Source organism: Heliconius melpomene, chromosome 1 (genome assembly GCF_056956725.1).
Source record: "Heliconius melpomene rosina isolate 202511_hmr_F chromosome 1, ASM5695672v1, whole genome shotgun sequence".
Lineage (NCBI taxonomy): Eukaryota > Metazoa > Arthropoda > Insecta > Lepidoptera > Nymphalidae > Heliconius > Heliconius melpomene.
The window spans coordinates 16,736,558-16,760,019 of NC_140389.1; the positions used below are offsets into that span (position 1 = coordinate 16,736,558).

General features: G+C 33.3%; 2 protein-coding genes across 2 annotated transcripts in view; one reads left to right on the plus strand and one right to left on the minus strand.

The window, feature by feature from the left end:
• The first annotated feature begins 3,151 nt into the window (after positions 1 to 3,151).
• On the plus strand, positions 3,152 to 6,913 carry LOC146541802 (cytochrome P450 6B2-like). The gene is made up of 2 exons (XM_085192835.1): positions 3,152 to 5,073; positions 6,311 to 6,913. Exons 1-2 carry the CDS (start codon positions 3,714 to 3,716, stop codon positions 6,490 to 6,492), a joined length of 1,542 nt encoding a protein of 513 aa, XP_085048961.1. The 5' UTR covers positions 3,152 to 3,713; the 3' UTR covers positions 6,493 to 6,913.
• The window catches only part of wb (wing blister), a 136,911-nt gene continuing 120,348 nt past the window's right edge, over positions 6,900 to 23,462 (minus strand). Inside the window, exons 34-51 of the mRNA XM_085192866.1 lie at positions 23,258 to 23,424; positions 22,806 to 22,955; positions 17,119 to 17,273; positions 16,444 to 16,683; positions 16,012 to 16,183; positions 15,562 to 15,715; positions 14,701 to 14,948; positions 14,130 to 14,340; positions 13,704 to 13,819; positions 13,156 to 13,322; positions 12,742 to 12,868; positions 12,144 to 12,293; positions 11,584 to 11,715; positions 10,507 to 10,653; positions 10,120 to 10,261; positions 9,727 to 9,875; positions 9,378 to 9,585; positions 6,900 to 9,015 (exon numbers count right to left, since the gene is read on the minus strand). Of these exons, the coding sequence (XP_085048992.1) occupies positions 8,873 to 9,015; positions 9,378 to 9,585; positions 9,727 to 9,875; positions 10,120 to 10,261; positions 10,507 to 10,653; positions 11,584 to 11,715; positions 12,144 to 12,293; positions 12,742 to 12,868; positions 13,156 to 13,322; positions 13,704 to 13,819; positions 14,130 to 14,340; positions 14,701 to 14,948; positions 15,562 to 15,715; positions 16,012 to 16,183; positions 16,444 to 16,683; positions 17,119 to 17,273; positions 22,806 to 22,955; positions 23,258 to 23,424 (2,978 nt within the window). The 3' untranslated portion in view covers positions 6,900 to 8,872. The remainder of the gene's footprint in view (positions 9,016 to 9,377; positions 9,586 to 9,726; positions 9,876 to 10,119; positions 10,262 to 10,506; positions 10,654 to 11,583; positions 11,716 to 12,143; positions 12,294 to 12,741; positions 12,869 to 13,155; positions 13,323 to 13,703; positions 13,820 to 14,129; positions 14,341 to 14,700; positions 14,949 to 15,561; positions 15,716 to 16,011; positions 16,184 to 16,443; positions 16,684 to 17,118; positions 17,274 to 22,805; positions 22,956 to 23,257; positions 23,425 to 23,462) is intronic.

Genomic DNA, 23,462 nt, shown 5'->3' on the forward strand with positions numbered 1-23,462 from the left:
AAAATAAACTATGACGAAGTGAATAGTGCATTATCGCATATTCTTCGTTGGTTTGATGTTAATAATCTATTGTTAAATGCAAAAAAAACGAAATGCATCGAGTTTGCTTTACCAAATGTTAAAAAACATAATTTTAATCTAATAATTAAAGGAGAACCTCTTAATGTGTCGGAATCAGCTATTTTCTTAGGTGTTACTATAGATTCCAAACTCCAGTGGAACGCCCATCTGGAAGCACTTGCAGATAAACTCAGCTCTGCCGCGTTCGCAATTAAGAAAGTAAGACAAATGACGGACGTTGAAACTGCCCGACTAGTCTACTTTAGCTACTTTCATAGTATTTTATCTTATGGAATGCTGCTATGGGGCAGTGCTTCAGATATCAATTCAATATTTATTCTCCAAAAAAGAGCCGTGAGATATATTTATAATCTAAGAGCTCGAGATTCTCTGCGAGATGTTTTCAAAGATGCAGGTATTATTACAGTTGCTTCCCAATTTATATACTATAATATTCTCTTTGTCCGACAAAATATACATTGTCATAGAAAAAATAGCGACAGTCATACGATAGAAACGAGAAATAAAGATAAGATTGTTACTCCTAGTTTTCGCCTCCAAAAAGTTAATAAATCTTTTATGGGGCTGAGTATACGTGTATATAATAAAATTCCGCAGTGTATTCTTAGTTTGCCACTACCAAAATTTAAAATATCTGTAAAAAATATTCTAACAAGTAAAGCTTATTACACTGTTCAAGAATATTTAGAGGATAAACATGTATGGAATTAATGTCTATTGAATGTCAGGCAGGACAGCTGCCAGCTAATGTAATAGTAAAATATACCATTGACTTTGAAAAGAGCAACTGTTGAGTTTCTTGCCGGCTCTTCTCAGCAGAACTGCCTTCCGAACCGGTGGTAGCTTTTTGCTGACATGTACATTCGACGATTCAAAAGTGCTTTTATAGTTTATTTGAATAAAGAATATTTTGAATTTTTTTTTGAATTTTGTCATTATCTACACATATAAATTATAAAATCTGTTCGGATCTGTTTGTGATTTCAACATACTTCAAGTGCATATAGTTATTTACAAGATACCAATAAGTATATAAATAAACAATGTTAAAATTTTTGTCTGTCTTTCTACTAGTCCAGGATAACCTCTAGTTTTGTATAAATATGTCTTATAAAAGATTTGAAGAAAATGCTACTTTTACGAGATTAGATATAAGGTAAGTGACGGTAACTTCGTGATAGTACGTGGTTTCGTGAGTTTTGCTTCTGGCAAAAATAATAAGCAATTTAAGTATTATTTACGGAAACTATATATTGGTATATAATCTTTATACTTTCAACTGTCTAAAAACTAAGTAACAATATTTTAATGATAAAATTGAGCGTATAGCGACATTTTAAACGCAGAGTTGGCTACAAACTGCATTGTAACGTGTCTGCGATGCTTGCGACCGTAAGACTAGGGTAAGAATTTCTTAAGGTTGTAGAAAGACAAAGGTAAGTTATTCGAATAAAACATTGAATATATGCTTTTTTGTATTCTATAATTAAACATTTTATTGAAAAAAAAAAATAGATGGAAGCATAAAATTCTTTTAAAATTGCAATAAATCGATTCACGAAATAGCAGACATTTTATTTATCAAGTGTCCGCTATTTCGTGTTACTACCGAATTAGGGAAATCTTAGATACTTTTTAATAAATTTATATTTATGTTATAACTAAGATAATTTAAATTTAAAGCTTAAAATCAGTTACTGTATTTATTAAAGTTTCTCGTGATCGAAATTCGGTATATGTTTTGTCCACTTAAATTTCTATATTACTATTTTAAAGGTAACCTGAATTGGTAATTTTAAGCTAAATTCGTATAGGTACTGCCAATGTAATTTTATTTTTTAATCAACCTTTATAATTTATTTTTGTGTATTTTATCGAATATACGTGGTTGTTAATGATTACTTTACATAATGTAAAAAATACTGAATAAACAGAACTGCGGAAGTTACTAAAATCAGTAACACGAAATAAGATCCCCTACATTTCATTATTTTCTCTAACTTCGTGACAAATAAATCTACGTAAAATCAGCACATTGACTTCTTTGTCTTTGTTAATAGTGTTTATCTTAGTCTTGTTATAAGTCTAAATAAAGATCTTTTTATTTTTTCAAGAATTTTTCAGGAATATAATATATACCTACTAAACACAAAACGCCGTACAAACTGGTTGCGAAAATATATAGTTCTATAAACTGGCATACCTAGCTTCAAAAAATTTAACTTGAATTTTGAGTTTTTTTATATATTTTTTATAAAAAAAATATATAAACGTTCAAAAATGTAGTTTTTTTAAAACTGAGCTTATATAATTTGTAAATTATAAAAGTTGGGGCTACTCGTGGCGCAGGAGTACAAAGTGTGACTGTAAAACCGACTGGTTGTGGGTTCGATCCCCACTCCAGGAGATGAAAATAGGAATAGTATAGAAAATAGAAAATATTTATTTAAATTTATATTTCAGGCAAAGCACGGCGTTGAGTTGTGCCACTTAACATGCTGTGACTCCGGAGTGGGGAACGGAGTGTTTTAAAAACACTAGGTCCTTACCTATCTACCTACCTACCTATCTACCTACCTATCTATCTACCTACCTACCTACCTAGGCCTATCCTGCTGTGTGCGGGATACAGCGTGAAGATGATTTAATTTGATTTGATTTTTTTTATGAAAGTTTTAATGTCGTTAAGCTGATCTACCTATTTTTTTTTATTTACAAATTCTTTACAATCCAAACCAATAAAGGTGTTAATTTTTTTTATTATAAAACCTCACTCGCGAGGTAAAAACTTGTGACCCGAAATAGGGGACACAAACTCACGAAGTTAGAAACAGAGCTAAATTTTATCACGAAGTAGGGTTCAAATTAGAGGTCCACAAATAAATTAATATAAAAATTAAGGTTAAGTTAAACCGCATAATTCACACATTAAATTACTGCCAAAAGACCCACTTTGATCACACTAAAATTTGCAAATTCATATAACCTTTAATAATGTATTTACAATAGTTTAAAGTTATGAGAGCCTTAAACTGCCGAACTCCCGTACATTTACCTTACTTACTTACCTACATCAGATTTTTAATGCATTCATTACAGATTAAATGTAATTTTAGTTGCGCTTGTCTTACTATTAAGTAGCACTTATTTGGAATCGTAGGTTTAGTCAGTATAAGTGCTAGATGCCAATACAACGTTCAACACGTACAAGCGAACACGCTTATTAAACAAAAAGTACATTTATTTATTAATTCTTTTGTTCTATGTCCGATTGTGATTTACATATTTATTAAATATATGAAGTGTGTGAGTGAGAGAGTTGATTATGACAATAAATTCAAATAGAATTCAATTTAAGCTGCGTTTAATGTAGAATTCACTTAACTTGATTTAAATACTGCTAACCGGTTATCTAGTGTTACAGGGTCAATGTATTTTAAAATATCACATTTTACAACTAGTATTTTTTTTAGCATTGTAAAGTTTATTTCTCGTAACTTTAACTTGTGTCAAGTTATATTAGGAAATACTTATATGTAAAAATAATAGTGACAATTACATCATTTAATTTCATCCCCATTTGCACTTAGTTGCCTGGATCGGTCGGATAGATTTGACAGTGAGAGTGAAAAATGTTTATCATATTGTGTGTAATGTTGTTCACCCTCATATATTTCTACTCTACACGGAATCATAACTACTGGGCGAAGAGGAATATCAAGCACGACCCTGCCTTGCCCTTGTTTGGGAATCACCTTGAAAGAGCCTTTGGTATGAAAAGTATCACCCAAGTTGCTTTTGAAATGTATTGCAAATATCCCGATGAAAAAGTAGTCGGCTACTACTCTGGAAATACGCCAGAGCTAATAATCAGAGATCCTGATATAATAAAAGATATATTGAACGTCGACTTCTCCTATTTCTACACACGTGGTTTTGGGAAAGATGCGAGGAAACAAGTTCTGACACAAAATCTCTTTCACGCAGATGGTGATTCTTGGAAGCTTGTGCGTCAAAGATTGACTCCCGCGTTTACAAGTGCTAAACTAAAAAGTATGTTTCCCCTAATTATAAAGTGTGCGGAGCAGTTGCACGGCTTGGGTGATGAAATTATAAAAACGGGCGGAGACTGTAATGTGCGTGACCTGATGGCCAAATTTACAATCGAATTCATTGGTGCTTGTGGTCTTGGTGTTGAAATGGACACCATCAAAAAGGAGGATTCGTTTTTTAGAAAATTAGGAAAAAATATGTTTCACCGCTCGTGGAGAGATGTTTTCTATTTGAGTATTTCAGATATATTTCCAGAGACCGCTGGTTTCATACGCGTTTTTGACAAGAGATTAGAAGAGGTCCTAATTGATACCGTTACAAAAATTTTCCAACAGCGAAATTTTAAGCCTACAGGACGAAATGATTTCGTAGATTTACTGTTGGAATTATCAGCAAAAGGTAAAATAATGGGGGAATCTATTGAAGAGGTAAATCAAGATGGGTCACCAAAGATTGTTGAAGTAGAGATGGATCTAAAGTGTATGATTGCACAAGTGTTCGTATTTTTCGGGGCAGGTTTTGAGACGTCATCTACATCCACAAGCTTCACTCTCTACAAACTCGCTCAAAATCCTGATATACAGTTGAAAGTACAAAAAGAAATAGATGAAGTACTGGCTAAATACGATAATAAGTTATGCTACGATGCTGTATCCGAAATGACCCTATTAGAAATGTCATTCAAAGAGGCCTTGAGAATGTTTCCTCCTTCAGGAGCATTGCAAAGGGTTTGTAGAAAAAGGTACACGATCCGACAGTTAGATATTACAATAGATCCTAATGTTAGAATAGTTATTCCTCTACAAGCGATTCAAAACGATAGCCGATACTACGACAATCCCGATATATTTTTACCGGAAAGGTGGGCAGCCGAAGAGATGAAACAGAAGCAGAAATATGTTTACATGCCATTTGGTGAAGGTCCAAGAACTTGCATAGGTAAGACATACAATACATCTAGCGTTCTGTTAACTCTGATCACAATTGTAGTGAATTACGTCGAAATAATTTATGTGTAATATAGATCTTGATAAAGGAACTATCCAAAATATTAATATTTTTCAAATTAATTCAAGCCTTATATTCTTCAGATTCTTCAGGTGTACAACATTACATAAAAAGACTCGTCTTACGGTATTTAGAGTTCAGACGCCGATAACATATGTATTATTCAAGGTCAGCTTAGTTTGTTGGATGCAAACAAGACTGACATTGACCAACCATTAACAACCAGTTTTAGGTTTTTTTGCGTGCAATTCTTTCGCGCGATTCTTTTTGATTTTTATTACTTTGGCATATAATAATAATAATACGTAAGTATTGTATCAAATATTATAGTAAGTATATGTGTGTTTGTATTAACAAGAATATAGTGAATGCCTTTTTTCCTGAGGACTCGGGACGGGGCATTTATTAAAACCGACTGAATCGTGAAAAAGTTGAGAAACCATACTACGTATATTATTATAATATAATTCGTATTATTATTATATTTTAACGAGTACTTACTTGAGTTGCTGTGTTTGTTCGTGTTAGTGTGTGTGAAATCTTATGAGCTTAATGTGATCCACTTCCCAGTGTTCGACCGAGCTGCAATTTTATTGTTTATGACTTAAATTGTAATGACAATAAAATAACAAATAATATTGTTGTTATTCTAAAATAACCGCCTCCACAAAATGGCGGTTTATACATTATTGCACAGCTCATCAAATGAGAGTAATAAAATACAATACACTGTGAAAAGAATCTAGAAAGCTGGCTTTTAAAAAGGTTTTTTTAATTCATATTTTTTATTTCCGATTTCCATATTTCATTTCCCTCGTTTTATGAGAATCTAAACGCAGTCGGTAACTTTACCAGCGTTAACTTTATGACTTTTGCTATGGTACTTCCATTCACGACCAGCTGTACTAAAATAATTATATTAAACATTTGTAAAGTACTTACCTATTAATTGGGAAATTTGTAAAAAGTATATAATATTTATAATTATACTAGCAATATTTTTAACGTTAATAGTTAATAATGAAGTACCGGTATTTATGCAGAGTGGCCGTATGAATCCCTTGTAGACTTTTTCGAGGACTGGAAAACCAATCGACCACAAATCCTGGAACATGAAGTGTTCTAGATATTTCTTATTTGTTGATAAAACATTTGTTTTTAATTTCAGGAGCAAGGTTGGGTTATATGCAATCTCTGGCTGGACTTGCTGCTCTCCTTCAAAGATTTTCTGTAGAGCCATCAGATAAAACACCTACAGAATTAAAAATAAATCCACACCATAATGTTATACAGGGTGTTGTCGACGGCATTCCTCTTAAGTTAAAAATGAGACGAATAAATATAGGTTAAAGCTTTTTATTTGTGAGACTTTTTATAAGTGAGACAATATCATCTTAAAATCAATTCAACAGTTATGTAGTCATCTTTTTACAAGCACATATAAAATGTATAAATTTCTGTGGGGCATATAACGTATGTGAAAATTGATTAATTACTCGAATACAAACGCGACGACTGTGGGTTCGATTCCAACTCAAAAAATTATTATTAGACAAGCCGCGACGTTGAGGTCCGCCAATCAACAATGTCTCGAGAAGTGGTCGCAAATGGAATGTCTTGACCAGAAGAGCATTAAGCTAAATGAACGAACAGAATAAAAATTATATTAATAATTACTTAATATATAATAATTTTTATTCTGTTTGTTCATAAGTCGCAGACTGGTATGTTATTTAGACAGGTGTAAATGAAATATATTTTTATTGCCAAATCGACTTTTATTTATGTCTCGTACAATAAATATGTATTTACATAGCTTAGTATTTACATTTTACTATTGAACACAATAATTATTATGAAAGTACATTTAAAGTTTTTTTTAGCTTAAAGGAATATATTTTATTGTTACAATATTTTATATTATTGTTGATTTAATTTGTTCAATAATCGTAACATAGGAGGTAGTGTAATATTTGAATATGTTATTCACTTTCTTAATTTTTACATATGTTGGTTGTATTTCCATTACGTCAAGAAAAGAAACAAAAATGATGAAATTACCTGATACCTGATACTGGGTTTTTATAACGATACTTATTATATTTTACCTAATAAGTATAAAAATCACAAAAAAAACATTGCATACAATATGTATTTTTATTATTGTCTATTATTATCCATATATTTTTTTACAGAATGGTTATGGCAAGTTTACAATCAACCCTTGAATACATCTATATGTGTTTTTTTTTTTATATAATATATAATAAAGTAATTTTTAAAGCTTTATTACAAATATATCGATGTAAAAATTTTAACATAATATAATTATTTATGACTTCAGAACTTCACTGAGTATAGAAAAATATTTTAGCAAAAGGCATAAAAAAATAACCTAGCAGGACTCGAACCCGCGCCTCTTGGAAGCCATCCTCGTGACTAATTAAAGCCTAGGTTTGATTGGATCTACACGATATAAATGGGTGAAAGATTAGAACAGAGTGTCTTATCATTCTGTTCTCTCCGTCTATCAATAATGTGCGTGAAAATAAAAAAAAAACATTTATAATTAATATGACTATTAAAGCTGAAACCTACTTTTAATATGTACACGTCATGTTGATTTTTTAAAAAAAGGAAACTATTTTTTTATTTAGTCTATCTCTAATGACTATAAGGTAAGTGGATAAATGCATTTTATCTGTATTACAGATTGAAAATAATAATTTTCTTTTATCTGCATAACAAAATTTTTTGTTTTTTTTTATAATATTTCTGGAATATACTAATTTATTAATGTGTTACAATTTTGTTGTTAGCATCTCAGTAGAAATTTTTTTAGAAAACGAATTCTGTTTTCTTAAATAAACATTTTACATTATTTTATTACTTAAAATTTATATAAAATTATAATCAGTATTCGAATATATGATAAATCTTATATTTTTAAATATTAAAACACACTATTTACAATTATTGTAGGAATACTGCTCTTTGATAGACATTATTTTACATACATACAAGTATTTTTAATTATAATTATTTGTGATTGAAGTTTTACGAACAAACAGACAATATACCTACGTGTTAATACATTATTATATAGGCACCTGGCCGTCTTTAATATCTTAAAGGTAAAAAGTGGGAAAGATGGGGAATCCTTAATAAAAATCTCTTCGAAAAGTATTGAAAAAAAAAAATTTGGTAGTTACTAAACGTTTTGAAATTTGAATTTAATAAAAAAAATCATAGCTAAGTGAAGTCTAATAAACTATTATTTAAACAGAGATTTAGAGACCATATGTTTACCGCCTTTTAAATTGACAAGAAAGAGATAACCTTACTTCAATGACAGATTGTTACTATTTATATTTATTTACACGTGATTATATCAGCCTCTGTATAGCCTCATTTGCTTTACTATTATTTAAAAACTAATTATTATTTATTTAAATATGGCCTTCAATATATCGATTTATAGGTGGCTAAGTAATAAGCAGATGTCGCTTATTAGGCGCGACAACGACCAATTTGCAATATCGCAAGAGACGCAATCAACATTTATAGTCTTACTACATACATTGTATTGACATATTTAACTAGTTTTTAAAATAATGACGTCACTGTTGCCAATTTTATATTTATCACGTCATACTAATAAGGCACAGAATTTCACAATATTTTACAAAATTGTCACTATCACTGCATTCGGTACACTTTCACTGAGCCATCACTGTGTGATAGGACACGAGTCGAGTAACACATTGTGTAATACTTTGGCATGCCGCCAGTCGCGCTGTGAACCCGCTACCACCACGTCTCGAATACAACCTTTGAAGTTTTCTCTGCCCTCTGCTAATTCTGTGGCGCCTTCTGGAATTAAGTTATTTCTATATTCAAGTAAATTATGGTGCAAGTATGTATGTATGTAATATTTTCTACTTATTTAAATTCGACTTCAATCAGCTGAAGTCGAATTTAAAATATTCGGGAATACGATATGCGGGAAAAAACATGATTTTAGTGCAAATTCATGCTCCGTCATAGCAATATTATAGAGAACCTAAAGTAATAACAGAAGATATTCTAGAGAGATTCTAGAGCTCTGCGCTCCCTCCCTGGGAATATAAATAATATTTATTAAGTGGGGATCGATTTTACTACCGTCGCGTTTACAGTCGTACATTTGTACCCTGTGCGACGACAACCTGATAGATAAGCTCAAATTAACTTACCAGGCATTCCCCCCACATATACAGACGGCGGTCGTACAGCAACCACTAAGGGTAAAGTAGCCAGGGCTGGAGGAGCTCTCTCCTCCGGCGCAGCGTCCAAGGCCAGCACGGCGGACCGCGGGGACAGCTTGGCTCTGACGGCGTGCCACTGGCCGTCGCACACGCGAGCTCGCGCCTCCACACGGCGTGTTCCCATTGATATCACTACCTGTTGGTTATTGCTTTTATGTTATTATTGATTTTTTTTATTTTGTTATTTTATATTCTCTAATAGCATGCCTTTATGACTTCCATACAATTTTTAAAACATTGTATATATAAATAACATTCAATGATATTCTAAACTTACAAATCCATCTTTAAGCTCTAATAACGCGCCAGCAGCAGCAGCCAGCACCCCATCCCCCCCCGCCGCCCGGAATTGAAGCCGCACCTCCACTGACTCCTCACCCTCACTATCGCCGTGCCACACCTCTGTCCACTCCGCGTACGCGTCGCCTGAATATTTAATGTACTAGCTGGATTATTTTCTAAATTTTAGTTTAATATAAGTTCAAATGTACTTATATAAAATTTTGATGATGTGGGTTTTTTATTAACATATTTTTAAATATATTATATCCTAATTTCTGTGAAACAAAACACGGTGTTGGGTTCCGCCACTTTTCACAAAACATCATTATAATTATCTAAATCGCATACATTATATATTACGTACATATAAGCTATAAAAACTACAAACCAGCAAAGTAAGCGCCGCGCTCCACCCTGGGGAAGCACTGCCCCACTGCAGAGTGCGCTCGGGAGTCCCGCACGAGGTCCTCCTCCCGGCCGTTGAGAGTCACTCGTCGGACGCAACCTATGAAACCGCCTGCGCGTTTTATCTGAAAAAATAAATAAATAACATATTGTTAATTTTATTAGGGGGCCGCCGTGGTCCAGACACATAACGTACGTGACTGTAACGCAACGGTGGAAAATTGTAAGTAACAATTTTTCAAGTACACAATTTTTGAGTAAAAAAAAAACATTCGTAGATACAATGCTGTTCATGATGATATAACAAAAAGATTCATTGTTAAATCAAACGACACATCAGATGAGAATATTGAGCAATATAGGTACTTACAGAGTTAGGTATGTGCGAGTCCAGCGCGTGGCTGGGCGCGCCGCCCACGAAGAGGCGAGCAGCGCGCGAGTGCGGGGGCGCGCGCGCTGTGGTCGCCGCGCCGCCCGACGACAGCGACATGCGCGTGCGCGAGATGCGCACTGTTATCTGTTATGTATCATACAATTACGAGAGTTTTATGAAGACGTGATTTACGAATTGTTATCTCATTAATATTTGTAATATTAAATTTTTATTTTAGAGCCCTGAAGCAACATAACAAGCACAAACACGCTTTTAATCTCATCTACATTACAAACATTATTTTCAAAGTTTTATTTGACAAAGTGCAGTTTGTAGTTTCAATACTTTACATACAATATTAACTTTATATTGACTTTGATATTAATATAATATAGATATATAATGTGATGTATTTCTAAGATTATTTAAAACAATAAAGTTTAAATAAAAGCTAAAAGTCTGTTATCTATATATATAAAAGGACTTGTCCTCACTGACTGAGGTAAGACGCACGCACAGCCGTAACCGCTGATGGTAGAACCGTGAAATTTGGACAGATGTTTACTTTCGTAATCTGGACATCCACTAAGAAGGGATTTTGAAAAATTTTAACCTTAAAGGGGTGAAATAGGGGTTGAAAGTTTGTATGGAAAAAAATTTAAATCGGCACCGATTTTTATAAAATTTGAAATTTAGATTTTTAAAAGTATTTAATTGAACACGTGTTTCATCGTTTTCTAGAATTCTTCCCCTAAGGGTGCAAATAAGGGGTTGAAAGTTTGTATAGATTTTTTTTTAAATCGGCACCAATTTTTATAAAATTTGAAATTCAGACTCTTAAAAGTATTTAATTAAACACATGTTTCATAATTTTCTAGAATTATTCTCCTAAGGGTGCAATTAAGGGATTGTAAGTTTGTATGGAAAAATCTTTAAAACGCCGCCGATTTTTATAAAATTTGAAATTTAGACTCTTAAAAATATTTCATTGAACACATGTTTCATGGATTATTAAAATTCACCCCTAAATACGCAAGCGAAGCTGCGCGCGTCCGCTAGTATAATAATACATACAGAATGCCACACTCCATCATCAACTCGCGCGGCCAAAGCGACCTCGCGCCGCCGCCGGCCGCGTATCGCGAGGCGGAGACGACCCTCGCGCAGTGACAATGAGGTGTAATGCTTGGGTTTTAATTTTGATCCCTGTATATGTGCAGAATAAACACGGGTTATTATATATTAGGCATATAGCAGGATCAGTATGAGTAATTGTGTTGTTATCATTTACTTTCTGTGTTTTAGTAAAGGTTGAGAAGAAAAATTGAGTTTTTAACAAGAAATTATGTGTATTAAACTTGCTATGATAAGATTTCGATACCGATGTGTGATCGATACCTATATTTAAAATTTTAAAGCCGGCCGCAATTTTTGATTCTATTGAAACGCTTATTTTGTTTCTGCTAGGTGTAAATGAAGGTGTTTATATATTATAAGGAAAATGTTATGTTTTATTATAAGGAAAATGTTTTTAAATGATATATTAAAAAATTGAGAAATCTATCCATTATAAAATTCAAATTGAAAGAAATTCAATAATTGAAAGAAATCCATAAATAAGAATTAAAACTCACCGGCAGCAACATCAATAGGCCTTCACTAGCAAAGGTTCGCAGTTGCAATACAAGGGCGAGGTCGCGGGTTCGACCCACATGTAACGAGGCATAACTTCCCGCCGCGTCACCAAATTTCACTGCACCCGCTTCTACGGTGTATGAGGACATCTGTAAATAGTATGAATATTGTATGTATAAATGATCGACAGAAGTATGGATAAATATTTCACATCTTCGAGTGGACATCGAACCCACAATCGTCGCCTCACACCCTTGTACCGTTGCGCAACGACAGCCAGAAAATATTTGAAGACCTGATAAATATATTATGTATAGATGAAATAATAATATATTTTTTTATTGTGACATAAGTATCCCAGGTTGTCGAATTGTTCATTTAGGCAGATTTAAAAGATATTTCGATTTCGATAGCATTATTGATTATGGAAATCCAATGTTATATGAGTCCAAATTTATATATTATTAAACAAAGTAAAGTTAATTTTGGTAAATGGAAACATTCTCATTTATAAAAGTATTTGACTGTACAAGTTAACTTAATTAACAGACATATTCATCCCACTAGAATTGAACCTTGTACCACTCTAATACTGACCTTAGCACATCCAGCATTATCATCAGGCACTGCGTGCAGAGCTCGTGGCGCCGCAGCATGCAGTTCTCCATCAGCGCGACCAAGTCTTGCTCCCACGCGCTGTATACTCGTTTCTAAGCCTACCCATCTGTTGTCAAATATATATATTAGCCTTGCCTTATTTTTGCCAGATGATAGAAGAAAAACGATTGAAGAAGAAGAACAAGAAAAGTACTGCTGGTATTAATTTTGATATCTTATGTTGAGAATTTGTAATATATTAACAACAAGAATTTGTATTTTTGCGGTTCACAGAAGTTGCAGTCATCATGATTACTTTCTCCTAAATAACATGAATGTCCACGACTTTCAAGTCTATTGAGGCCTGAGCAACAAAATTTGTTATTTCAAGAATTGATATAAAATATTACTTACGTGGAATCCACAATAAAATCAGCAATGGTGCCGGTAAATCCCCCTACTGAGGCATGAGAGGAAGCAGGTGGGGCGCCCCCTAAGTACAGGCCTCGGGGTCGAGGGGCAAAGGCTCCACCTGGCAAAGCTCCACTTGCTAACTGCTTCTCGTCCACCCAGACTTCCATCTAATAAACACATTATTATGTTACTATTTTAATTTAATTTAATTTTATCTCAATATATTTTAAAGGTAAAGGTAAATTTTATAATTTATACTCTAGCTCTAGCATGTGGCTTTGACCGCGTGGTAAAATGGGTGGTTAAATAACTAAGAGGTTTTTTTTGACATTTTTAAAGTTACTTAGGAAAGAAAGAAAATAATTTTATATATGACACATTGTAGTAGAACTAAGTCTGACCGGTGATATACGTCGTGTGATATACCATATGGCTTTACATGATAAATGGACTCTCTAAATTTAACTAATAGTTTCTTACATTAATAAGTTCAACGAAATAAACATTTTAGCTTTACAATATCAATATAAATCTAGAAGCCAACGTACTTGTTTATGAGCCCGCACTAATCTGACAGTATGTAACGCACCATCATCAAACTTTGTGCCATTAATTCTTAGTCGTAGTTCTGCTTTCCCAGCATTGGCTGTCAATTCTAATTCACCTGTAAGAAAAAATAAACATTATATAGAAAAAGTATACAGTAAATATAAGTACCTAAACATTTTTTTCATCTCATTCATGAGTTTTAATTTATTTATTAAAATAAACAAAAAACTACCTTCATCTGTGCAAACATTTTCATGACAATCACACACACAGATATTCTGTGCCAATATTTGTCCAATAAATTAAAAAAATAACTTATATACATTTTTAATAATAATGTTAATTATATGCCAAATTAGGACTTTCGCCTAAATAATGCCTATACTTATAGTGTAATCCAAGCCACATAGATATCCACAAACTACCTTTATCCAAAACCAATATAAGGTAATGATGGTCATCTCCATCTTCATCTTCAACCTCATTATCATCTACGGCAAGTGTGGGCGCACGGTACAGCAGAACACCAGAGGGAGATCGAGCTCTGAAGGAAAGGGATAGAGATGTCTTCCTACGAATAGATGGTGATGGCATCTCTATGTAGCCTTCTCCTTCTAGGACTGCTGAGCGAAGAGGCTGGAGGATAATGTGTTGTTAGTGATATTACCTCGTTTGAACGACTATAAGTGTTTCAAATAGATACTAATCTATTTGAAACACTTATAGTAGTATATCACTAGATATATTATAGTATTTATGGTAGATAACTTATGAATGTATAAAATAGTTTCATGTTTTATGCCGGATATATCAGATCAGCTCAAGGTAGCGCTTTGTCTTCTTATCAGAAAAAAGAAATTAAAATATTATTTTTTAAATGGGTACTAATTATTCTTGCACTTAATGAATGTCAAGAAGTTTTTGTTTTTATTGTTTAACTCTTACAATCATTTATGTAATTTAAGTTGAACTACATTTTTATTTAATACTACTAACCCTAGGATTACAGCCAGGTTCCACACCATGTCTTGTCGGGGTATCCAAGAGATCATACCCTTCTCTGTCCACCATGACTCCTCCCAAACATCCCATGAGAGGTAGCACATCGTACCCTAGATTCTCCCCCTCAGGAGGTACACCCCCCAACCAGTATGTGGAACTGGATAGTTCGGGAAGTGCGGCCGCTGACTGTACAGGGGTTGACGGAGAGCCGAGGGTCTCCTCTCCATTCACGCGCAGGCTGCCTGGACCGGTTTTGTGTGTTGTATTTAATGTTTTTTGTATGTTTAGTACTTTAATTCCATATTCTTAGCAATTATATACTAAATAATTACTAAGCATATGGAATTCATATGAAAAGATACTGTTACGCTGTAGCCAAATTATACAAAAGTTATTTTGATGTATATGCTATGGTACTGTAAAGTGTCATCCAAATCAGTTAAGTAATTTTTGCGTGAATGTGGAACAAATATCCATCCTCACAAGCTTTCGAATTTATAATATTAATCAACTTCACGCTGTATCCCGCAGAGGGAACCTATTATGAAGACACTCCTTTCTTCACTATTCGCCAAATTTTTCATGGCATTGCATGTTGAGTGGCGGAACTCAACGCCGCGGTTTTTTTTCCTTGGTGCAAGTAACGAAAATATTAATAAATAATAATTCATTACAGGTACACCCTTGTGCTCTTGTGCTACGACGGCCCATTTATAGTATAAAGTATGATCTACAGTAAATGACAGAACGTGGGAAATGTAACTGTTTTAACACTACGTGACTTTACCACTACGGTGCCTCTGCCTACCCTATATGCGGGATACAGCGTGAAGCTGCTATAGTATAATTTCATACCTCTCTCCAATCCATTGAACACTCTCGTAGCCTGCACATGGGCTGTCTTCCCATCACAATGTTTGGCCCCCGCCGCGATGTGAAGCCGCGCCCCTCCGTACGCCACCGCGAACACCACGCGACAGTCTCGCAACCAGACGGAGACTGAACGATTCTGCATTAAGAGTTAGGGAATTGTTTTTTTATATAAATAATACTAATTATCAAAATAAATATGAAGCATAATATATTTCGTTCAATTCTGGTATAAGTATTTTAAAAAATCAAAACAAATTTATATTATGTTATTGATTTTTCATTATTACAACAATTATTTAAAGAAATGTGGCCTCATGGCCAATGGTATTACAAAAATTTAATTAATATTTATAAAACCTTGTCTTTACTTCGTAAATATCGTTAAGCTCGAGCAAATTTAATAAAATGCATTTTACTTTAATAAATACTCACATTAGCCTTATCATGTGCCAAAAATAACAAGGCATCGGTATCAGTAGTGCGGAAAGATAATGATAGACTGAATCTGCGTCTGTCAGGAGGTCGACGAGAGCGGCGTAGAGCTACGTAACCCGCGCCGCCCAGCCATACCAGACCTTCACTGCTACGTGATTCACTGTACCATCTGAAATTATATATATTTGTACTAAGTCTATAAAAAATCTGAAAGGAGAAGTTAGAGTTAAAAGAAGTTTATTTTTAAAATAAATAGTTCTTTAGTTTCGTACCAAATGTAATATTATGTAGGATGTAATAGTATGTAGGATAACAATAAAAAAATATCGTAGGATTATGAAAATATAGAAAAAGATATCACAATCAATCAGTACATTAATATGTCTCCCCAAAGCAAGTATAACTAACATAAGAAAAAAAAGAATATACCGTTGTGTACATCCGGTGCATTTAGCGTTCACTGGCTGCTTACTAAACGCCCATAGCCCAACAGCATTATGATCAGCATAAAGGGAATGCACACATGCGGACAGTGGGTTTGATTCTTCACCAAGCCACCAGATGCTGGGCTGCAGGAGACCGGACCCTGGTGAGTTAGTAGTGGAGTTGGTGGATGTGATGGCCGCGATGCCTGAGCGTTCCACTCGCAGTTTGACGGTGCCCCATACTCTGAGGATAGCTGATTAGTTAATTATATAGTGCTTTGGTTTGCTTATTTCATTAGTTACAATATTGATAATTAAAAACATGAGTAATAAAAGTAATTAAATATGATCACGAAACTCAAATCTTCTTTTTTTATATAAAAAAAATTATAACACTAACATTTTTCTTATTAACTCTAATACTATTTATTTTTGTGCACACAAGTAAAACATTCGTTTTAGCTTCTCGCTGTGTCCAGCATATAGTAGCATAAACAATTTAATTACTCGGTTCTCTAGACTGGGGATATCACAGTAATTTAGATATAATAATTTTCCCATTAGCAATCAAACCCGCAACCACTACGTTTACAAGCCCTTCGCGTCACGATGGCCTCAAAGTAAAGTAAAGAACGACCATGAGTGTAGAAAAATATTCAAAAGACAATACGCAAGTCACCTTTCGACATGCACTCTATAAGTAGTATGGTCAGCATCGTCCACCGCCGGTGACAGCGGCTCAGGGTGCTCCAGGGCTCCGGGACCACCTCCCACGTCCCATTGCACACGGAGTTTGGCATCTTGTACTAATATACGGAGGTAGCGGTCTGATTCCTGCAAAGTGTTTATTTGAATAAGAATTGAAATATTTATATAGAACTCACTCAAAGAAATGAAATATTTATATACGTTTATATTTTCATTTTTCGCTTTGGTGTCGAGGCAAAGAGCAGCGTTGAATTCTGCCACTCATCACACAATTCCTCCTAAATTCGGCGGGAAGTGGCAACAAAATGTCTTAACACTAGGTTCCCTCTGCCTTTTCTTTATTTTTTTGGATGAGTATATTTTTTCTTTAAATATCTTGGAAGCAACTTTTTACGTTACTTACAATTGGCTGGAAGAGATTTCTTTCAGAAATAAGCCCGCCATTGTAAACATAACTTTTTAACTGTTTTCTTACTATTTTGTTACATGTGCAATAAAGAATATATATATGTCGCCGCGATCCTTATTGTGGGTACATAATTATATTGTCGATATACTTATTTAAATTCCTTTTACTAACAATGATCTCATTGTAATGTAATTATTTTGAATTCTACTATTTTATGCCATTATTATAAGTTTAATTATGTTTTTAAATATTACGTTGAATTTAGAAACAAATAAGAGTGAATAAAATACTGTGAATATTAAATTATAAATGAATAGTTTTGTATTTGTCACCTACCGATCACGCCACTTTAGGCGCGTCATCGTTTACCATAGAATGACTCATAGCCAACGTTATATAAAGGGCCGCACGGGCATTGTACGCTGGGTCGAGGCTCTACCACGGCTCGGAGCACTACTTGTGCTCCACCGCTGGCTAACCTCGACCATCTTAATTATAAATGTAGTTAAGACTTATTTATAATTATCTACTTGGAGTTGAGGCTCTGGTGTGGTCAGATGCGCTACTCGTGCTCTGCCACATAACCTCGACTATTCGGATAATTGATTATTCAGTTAATCAATTATTATTGTAGTTACGAATGTCGTTAAGACCTATTTGTAGCTATACTGGGCTGGAGCAGTGAAAGGCGAGCGTCAGTTACTGTAAAGGGGCCCCTGAAGCCTACAATTGTGGTCACAAGTCCACGGCACTGCTCCGAGCTTCACACATCATTTAAAGAGTAAGATAACATAACATTATTTATTTACCCACCTACTTTGTTATTTATTACACTTATAATTATAACCCCTCATAATTGGTTTACTTTGAAATCGTTCAGTTAAGCTTTTAGTTATTATTTGGTTTATTTATTTACTCAAGATTTATTTATTTGTTCACTTCACTATTTATGTTAAAATTACCTTGTTAAAAGTATTTGTACATGTGCTATGTATTCACATACGAGTGGAACCGAAGGCCAGGACATGGTCTGAGGTTCTACTCGTTTATTTTTTTATGCCTATTACCCCCCTTCTCCGACATCAGAAGTGGGATCGGATTGCACTCCGATCTCAATCGCTTCCTCTTAACCTTCGGTTCCACCTGTCACTATTTATTTCTAAAAACTTTGTACAAAACTTCTAAAGCCGTAAAAACATCTTTGACAATAGCAGGTTATTTTTACTACGTTAAATAAAACCGGTTTATAGTTATTCTATAAAGACTACATTTCCAAGTGGAAAAATATTTATTTTGAAACAAAATAAATAATAAAATTATTATTCTAAAATAAAACGTCATTTGTAAAAAAAAAAATGTCACTAGTAATTTTCTGATAAGTTTTAAATTTTTATCACTGTATCCGGTAAAGCTAAAGAACAAAAAAGTGGAAAAATATTATTTTGTTCAAACAAAATAAATAATAAGATTATCGTTCTATGTTAAAAATATCACTGATAATTTCTTCTTCTAAGTTTTAAAATTTTTAAAGACTATATTCGATAAAGCTATAGCACATAAATGCTTAAATAGTGATTTTCACTATTTGACCCCGAAATCCAGATTTAAATGTTTATAATTACGTTTATAAAAGATAAGGTAATAAAATATTTATTTAGACTCCATTAACATTTATTGTTTTTTAAATTTCAAAATACAATGGCGGAAGCTAGCCTTCAGCTACATCATACTAAGGTTGCCATTTGTTGTTCCGTGCCAGTGCAGGAATTGCTTAATATAATGCTACTTAGTTTTATATTAAAATAATTATTAAAATTATCAATATTATTTAGAAATTATTTTTTAATAATTTATTTCGTATTTTAAATAATAATTTATTTCGTTTTCGTAGGTTCCCGTGTAATATAATAAGACTCGTTTCTATTTATTTTTGTTACTATTTTTATGTGTAACAAAATAATTAAATAAATGAATTATTAATTATTATTAATATTAAGAGTTGTGAATTATTATTAATAAAATGAATTTTCAATTATCTGTGTAAACAAAAGTCGAAACATAACTGCCGGAAGTTAAGTGTTTAAAATTACTTAGATGTTTATACGATTTTTATTTGTAACAAAATAATTAAACAAATAAAAATAATAATAAAAATCTTCATTAGAAATTTTTCAAAAGTGGTCTGATGGTAAGCAAAAATGAAAACGTAATCGGCGGAAGTCAAGTCGTTTTATTTTTACATTTAATTTTGAATGATAATTAAGTGTTTAAAATTATTTAGATGTTTATACGATTTTTATTTGTAATAAAATAATTAAACAAATGAAAATAATAATAAAAATCTTAAGAATTTTTCTAAATGTGGTCTTATGGTTCACAATTATTTAACTGGCGGAAGTTGAGTCGTGTTATGTTTACCTTTAATTTTGAATGATAATTAAGTGTTTAAAATTATTTAGATGTTTATACGATTTTTATTTGTAATAAAATAATTAAACAAATGAAAATAATAATAAAAATCTGAATTAAGAATTTTTCCAAAAGTGGTCATCTAACTAGCGGAAGTTAAGTCGTGTTGTGTTTACCTTTAATTTTGAGTGATAATTAAGTGTTTAAAATTATTTAAATGTTTATACGATTTTTATTTGTAATAAAATAATTAAACAAATGAAAATAATAATAAAAATCTGAATTTTAAATTAATTTTAAATTTTAAATTATTTAAATGTTGTTTAATATTGATTTTATCATTAATCGAATTTCTAAAATCGTGTTAAATATTACATGTGGTTACTGAGGATTTTACTTAAATGTAAAATTGTTGTGCGCCAGTATTTAAGCGTACTATCAAAATAGATTCTTTTAAGATTGGAAACAAACAAATATTAAGTTTTTAATATTACTTATGATGAAAATATTACTGGTAATAAAATTAAAAGCACTATCCTAGTTCAGTATCATTTTGTTTAAAATTTTGAATAAAGTTTTGTGAATGGTTCTTTTGCCATGCATTATTTCTAAATAATTTTTAGAACTTTTTAATTGTCGCGGATTTTGTGATGATGGATTACTACGAATAAATTAAAGTTGTTTTGTCACCGCACTGTGATACCAGTCTTAATCGTTTTGAGAATAATTAACAAAATATAGGATGGGCGAGCGGATGCATAATACAAAATAGACGATCACATGATCATCAATTGCCATGAGCTACTACCTAGTGAAGTTATTCCGGCGGCCGTGTCGCCCTCTGACGATGAACAAGCTATATTCTAGCGCTTCGACATAAATGTGCAACATTACTGTGTGCGCAAGAGCATTAACAAAAAGAGAAGAACAAAACAAACAAAAAAAAAAAAAAAAAAATTTTTAAGGCGTGTAGTAATTCGATTATTTTTGTAATAAAAAAAAATGCTATTGAGTGTGATACTCTTTAATGAACAATTAAAATATGCTGCCATGAGGCACTTGTTCTTTTCTTAATGTTATTATTTATATTGATACTGTTGTCATGTGTAATGAGCAGTATGAACAAAAAAAATAAATAAATAAAAAAAAAAAAAATAAAAAAAAAAAAAATAGATGTTGATACTGTTGTCATGTGGAATGACCAGTATACATTTAAAAAAAAAAAAGAAAAAGATGCTATTAGTGCGTGGAGCAACTAATAAGCCAGTTATCAGTTATCCTTTCCTAAAAGAATTAAGATCCTCTGTGTACGACGGCGTAAGAGACCGCCCATGGCACAGCATCGACCTTACTCTCTCCTTATCCTTCAGATCCTTTTCTTCTTTAGGACCCCTGTTTTATACAGCATCAACCTATCACCGCCCTATCCTTTCCTAATAATTTTGTCATGCTGTTTTCATGTGGAATGAGCAGTTACTATCTCTAATTACAATTATTTATTAGTACTATTGTTATTGAAGTTTTAACAAAAGTGAATATAAAGTTTTAACGGAGGTAAATACGTTGCGAGGCGACGCAGAGCACGCGTCGCATGTCAGTATGGCCGTGTCGCCGCGATCCTTATTGTGGGTACATAATTATATTGTCGATATACTTATTTAAATTCCTTTTACTAACAATGATCTCATTGTAATGTAATTATTTTGAATTCTACTATTTTATGCCATTATTATAAGTTTAATTATGTTTTTAAATATTACGTTGAATTTAGAAACAAATAAGAGTGAATAAAATACTGTGAATATTAAATTATAAATGAATAGTTTTGTATTTGTCACCTACCGATCACGCCACTTTAGGCGCGTCATCGTTTACCATAGAATGACTCATAGCCAACGTTATATAAAGGGCCGCACGGGCATTGTACGCTGGGTCGAGGCTCTACCACGGCTCGGAGCACTACTTGTGCTCCACCGCTGGCTAACCTCGACCATCTTAATTATAAATGTAGTTAAGACTTATTTATAATTATCTACTTGGAGTTGAGGCTCTGGTGTGGTCAGATGCGCTACTCGTGCTCTGCCACATAACCTCGACTATTCGGATAATTGATTATTCAGTTAATCAATTATTATTGTAGTTACGAATGTCGTTAAGACCTATTTGTAGCTATACTGGGCTGGAGCAGTGAAAGCGAGCGTCAGTTACTGTAAAGGGGCCCCTGAAGCCTACAATTGTGGTCACAAGTCCACGGCACTGCTCCGAGCTTCACACATCATTTAAAGAGTAAGATAACATAACATTATTTATTTACCCACCTACTTTGTTATTTATTACACTTATAATTATAACCCCTCATAATTGGTTTACTTTGAAATCGTTCAGTTAAGCTTTTAGTTATTATTTGGTTTATTTATTTACTCAAGATTTATTTATTTGTTCACTTCACTATTTATGTTAAAATTACCTTGTTAAAAGTATTTGTACATGTGCTATGTATTCACATACGAGTGGAACCGAAGGCCAGGACATGGTCTGAGGTTCTACTCGTTTATTTTTTATGCCTATTACCCCCCTTCTCCGACATATACAATTTAGAACTGTTTGCAGATACTCAGAATGAAGAAAAAAGCTGGTAAGTTATTAAAATAGGTTCGTAAACATATTGTTACTTATGGACGCAATTTAGATGTATCTGTCATGATTTTTAAATTGGGCAATAGTTTTATTGTATAGTATTATACATATAGTTTATATTTTCGTCTTATCCATAAATTCGTCGTAATACATTGATGTTTCACATTCAGAAATGAGATCTAACGTTGAAAATACATTCATACCTGATCAGGCAAATACAATATAGTTCCATCTCGTACAGTCGCATCGAAACTCAGAGCGAGTGTCACGCGCGTGGCGGCCGGCGCGCTCCACGCAGAATATGCGCGCGCGCAGCCCACACCGCCGCGTGGGGATGTTATTGAGACTGAAATCTGGTAAGAGAATGAATGACAAATTATTCTTAGCCATATGATGTATCTCACATATATAAATTAAGGCAAATGGAACCTTGTGTTAAGTCACTCCGTTCCCCATTCATAGCCCATTTTTTGAGACGTTGCGTGTCAAGTGGATAGCCCTCTCGACAAGTACAAGTACTCACAGCAGCATGTTTTGCACGCAGCACTGCAAGTAATGATTTTGCAGCTGTTCGAGTGAACATGCTTGTGCTGCTGCTGCTGCTAGAGCTACATAAATAAACAAGATACATACGAGTACAAATAAAAGTACTCACAGTAGTAGCAGCATGTCTAGCACGCAACACCTGCTCTCTCAAAGCCCGTAGCGCCGGCTGTAGTGCTCGGGCTGCTGTATCATGTTCGAGTGCTCGTGATTGTGCCGCTGCTGCTAGAGCTTCTGCCACTTCCTTACCACGTAGTGTGTTGCCACGGATTTGAGATACTGTAGAATTATTATATTATTTTATAGTGAATTTATAG

Excerpts from the sequence above, each read along its gene's own strand:
- LOC146541802 (XM_085192835.1), top strand. The coding sequence starts at position 3,714 with ATGTTTATCATATTGTGTGTAATGTTGTTCACCCTCATATATTTCTAC. Across the intron at positions 5,074-6,310 it reads AGGTCCAAGAACTTGCATAG|GAGCAAGGTTGGGTTATATG; the intron begins GTAAGACATACA and ends TTTTAATTTCAG.